General features: G+C 35.1%; 1 protein-coding gene and 1 pseudogene across 1 annotated transcript; both read left to right on the forward strand.

The window, feature by feature from the left end:
* LOC132068735 (glutaredoxin-C11-like) lies at positions 1-599 on the forward strand. The gene has a single exon (XM_059462422.1). It carries the CDS (start codon positions 188-190, stop codon positions 494-496), a length of 309 nt encoding a protein of 102 aa, XP_059318405.1. The 5' UTR covers positions 1-187; the 3' UTR covers positions 497-599.
* A 2,240-nt stretch (positions 600-2,839) lies between these two features.
* Positions 2,840-3,392, forward strand: LOC132068742 (glutaredoxin-C11-like; annotated as a pseudogene).
* The last annotated feature ends 512 nt before the right edge of the window (positions 3,393-3,904 follow it).

The following is a 3,904-nucleotide window of genomic DNA, read 5'->3' on the forward strand; positions in this document are numbered from 1 at the left end:
AAGAATCCCTATAAATAACCCAAGATATGAAACCTCAAACATCACTAAAGCTTACAACATTAGCATCATACAAGCTACTAATACTCCAATCTCTTCTGTTCCACACGAGATTTTTTCAGTTCTCGTTGAGCTCAATCTTAGGGCTTACGGTACCAATATCAGTCATACATTCAATTAATTTCCAAATATGGATAAGATAAGAGAGTTGGCATCAAAGAGCGCAGTAGTAATATTCACCAAGAGTTCATGCTGCATGTGTCATAGTATCAAAGCACTTTTTTATGAACTAGGAGCAAGCCCATCAATTCATGAACTGGACCAAGATTCAAGAGGCAATGAAATGGCAGTTGCTTTGAGAATCCTAGGTTGTAATCCTTGTGTTCCTGCTATTTTCATTGGTGGACAATTTGTTGGTTCAGCAAAGGATGTTATTTCCCTTCATGTTGATGGCTCTCTTAAAGAAATGCTCATCAATGCCAAAGCTATATGGCTCTAATATTAGTTTCCTTTGTATTGTTTCCTTTAGAGGGTGTTGGGGTGGGAGGCTGTAAAGAAAGCCACATTTTTATGAAAATGAGGATAATGGAAACTCTTCTGGATGTTCAAGATTTTTTATCTATTTTTTATTTTTCGGTGTTCGTTATCTATTTTGGGCCCAAGACTACTCTGATTCACGCCGTAAGGTTTATTTCGGGGGTGAATCTCTCTCTACAAAGAAGACTTCATTCACGAGGTTCAAACCAAATGGGGAATCAAAATTTTCACTAATATAATTCAAAATATTAAAATCTACGTAGAAGAAATTAAGGGTAACATTATAGAAATGATTGTAGCTACTTAATTGCCACACTTGAATTGTTCCCATTCTACGTACGTAATTATTCCCTCGACACATATAGACCTACCGTTGTAATACGTACTTGGCTGCACGTCTGATTAAATAAAGTAACTTTTCAATTGTCATAACCCAAATTCGTAGGCCGCCATATGACACCCAATAAGCCACTATATATATTTGCCTGGTGAACTATTAAAGTCAAACCACACCCAAATAAGCCACCATATATATTTGCCAGGTGAACTATTAAAGTCAAACTACCAGAGAGAAAAAACAATGCAATTGAGCCTCAACATTCTCATAACATAGTTATACAAGAATCTTTCAATAGCGGAAGTCTAGAAAGTAATAAAAATAGGAAACACATCCCAAAACTCATAAAATATTGTTAGGGAGCAACTACATAATATGAATACAAAAGTCTAGGAACGCGACCCCATGATAACTAAAAATGAAAGCTGAAGGATAGAGTAAAGATGCCACCATGATCTGAATGCGATTGTCTCACTCAACTGAACTCTAAGCCTGGCTGGAACAAGAATCATTGTGGCCTCACAATATCGCTAGGAGTAGGATCTGTATAGAGTAATGAGTGAACTTTGTTGAGCCTAAGCCAATGAGATCATCGGTCCGCTTCTCCGCCCCTCTGAGCAAGTCTTTCAAAATAATGCATGAAAGCAACAACAACAAAATCTGTATCTGAAACAACATGATAGAACAGGTAAGACAAGTAGCAAGCAGGTAAAAGTCGAACCACATCAAATAATCAATCATGAGCTAGCCCTCGTGGGTTAGGACTACTAGATCGATCTGTCCAATTCATGGGATCTTGTGAATACTAGGTAATCCACTAGTCTGAAATCACATAGGCCCATAGCTTACTGGTACTAGGATCTGCTAGACCTAATTCCATGTACATTCGCAGATATTGGGTCAGATATACTGAAAATTTTGATATCGATCAAGCTATCTCATTATCAGACAATATCATGTGAAAACCAAATCAATCAAAGCATGTGATAATCCGAAATATGCTAGCATGATTTAACAGTGCAATATTTAGGATGCCATGCTCATTTTGTAGTAAAACAGCTTTAATCATGCTTTAAGTTTCAATAGTCATAAAAGAGTATAACATACGATTAGTAGCTCAAAATAGCATAATGACCTAGCATATGCTTGCCACAGAATATTATTAGGTAAAGTAGTAGTATAAGATACAATCATATTTTGAGAAAAACAAGCAATTGATCGAGACGTTAAAGTTTCACCTACCCAAGACCGGTGAGATTCCCCACCCTAACTAGCGCTTCAAATTTCTCAAAGTATGAATCTTGAATCAAGCTCAATCCTTAATATAAATCATGATGTGAGAATTAATTATCGATTACAACTTGGTTCCAATGGAGAAGCATCCCCGCGAATAAAGATTTAATCTTGATGTGCATGAATCCCCCAATAAGAACAAATTGGATAAGATCTTGTCAATTACACGTCAGCTATAAGATCCTCCAAAAATAACAACCACCAAACGAGCACACACTTGTAATTACCAAAAGAATTGTCCCTTAATTAACTCTCCAACATGAAAATCTCAACTTGGAAAGCATAAGGAATTCACATTTCCAATTATTAGCTGATTTGATTCCATAGAATTTGAGTGTTGTTGGAAAAATATTTACAGGAGGAATATTAGAACATTTTGATGTCAAATCTAGTGAGTGAACTTGTGATCTGAAACTACTGATCACTTGTAGATCAGAAGAAAAAAAATTCTTCAGAAGCAAGTTCTATTGATGATATTCTCCTACGCATGCATTAAATAATTACAGAGCATATTTTATTCTATATTCGACATGATCTCCTATATCTATTGATCCAGTATTAGCATTGTCTTTAGAATCTAAACATTGCTATTCTTGAAATAATTTAATTATACTCCAATTTATCACCGAAAGTTTCCCAATTAGCGTATATAGAATTTCTCAAGCAAATAGGGAATACAAAGAAATATCTTTAAGGAATTTCTCGTTTCATTTTTTGCTTTAGTATTCTTGCTCCTTTATTTTTTTTTTTTGGCCTTTTCTGGATAACTAAACAATGTGATCCATATCTATCAAGAATCGCTAAAAATAACCCAAGTTATGAAACCACAAACATCACTAAAGCATAGATCACTAGCATCACCATCCTAGCTAACAATACTCCCTTCCGTTTCACACAAGATTTTTTCTGTATACATCGATCAATTTTCAAATATGGATAAGATAAGAGAGTTGGCATCAAAGAGGGCAGCAGTAATATTCACCAAGAGTTCATGTTGCATGTGTCATAGTATCAAAGCACTTTTCTATGAACTAGGAGCAAGCCCAGCAATTCATGAATTGGACCAAGATTCAAGAGGCAATGAAATGGCAGTTGCTTTGAGAATCCTAGGTTGTAATCTATTTTCATTGGTGGACAACTTATTGGTTCAGCTAAGGATGTTATCTCCCTTCATGTTGATGGCTCTCTTAAAGAAATGCTCATCAATGCCAAAGCTATATGGTTTTAATTTGTATGCTAAAATAAGGGGTCCGGAACTTTTTTAACCCAAAATTTTTTTTTTGGAACCAAACTAAAACGTTAAAAAAAAGGAACCAAAGTAGGATTCTGTGCGTGAAAGGGCGCAACTGTACATTTACACTTTGGTCCTTTCACGCACAGATTCTGTGCGTGAAGCCTCTTTCCCCCCGACCCCAACCTTTATTCTTTGGAAATCAAACTCAAAATTAAGGTTTTTTTCGTACTTTGACCGAAGATTAGTCACGTTTCAAAACACCGGAATATAAATATTTTATATAGAACTTAATAATTTTTTTAGTGTACAATAATATCGGCTCATTACATCAAGTATACATATACATTTGGATCGTCGTTTTAGGGATTGTAAAGTGCTCCGAAGTACGTTTGAAAACTTGTTATATTTAGGTTTAAGTGTCATATTTTATAGGGTTTTGATTAATCTCTTTTGTTTTACTCCAAAGCTATGAAAGTACTTTTTTAGTTCAAGAAAGATAGAAAAGA

Source organism: Lycium ferocissimum, chromosome 1, assembly GCF_029784015.1.
Source record: "Lycium ferocissimum isolate CSIRO_LF1 chromosome 1, AGI_CSIRO_Lferr_CH_V1, whole genome shotgun sequence".
Taxonomy (NCBI): domain Eukaryota; kingdom Viridiplantae; phylum Streptophyta; class Magnoliopsida; order Solanales; family Solanaceae; genus Lycium; species Lycium ferocissimum.

What these genes read in the sequence shown, in the direction of transcription:
- LOC132068735 (XM_059462422.1), top strand. Translation starts at nt 188, where the DNA reads ATGGATAAGATAAGAGAGTTGGCATCAAAGAGCGCAGTAGTAATATTC.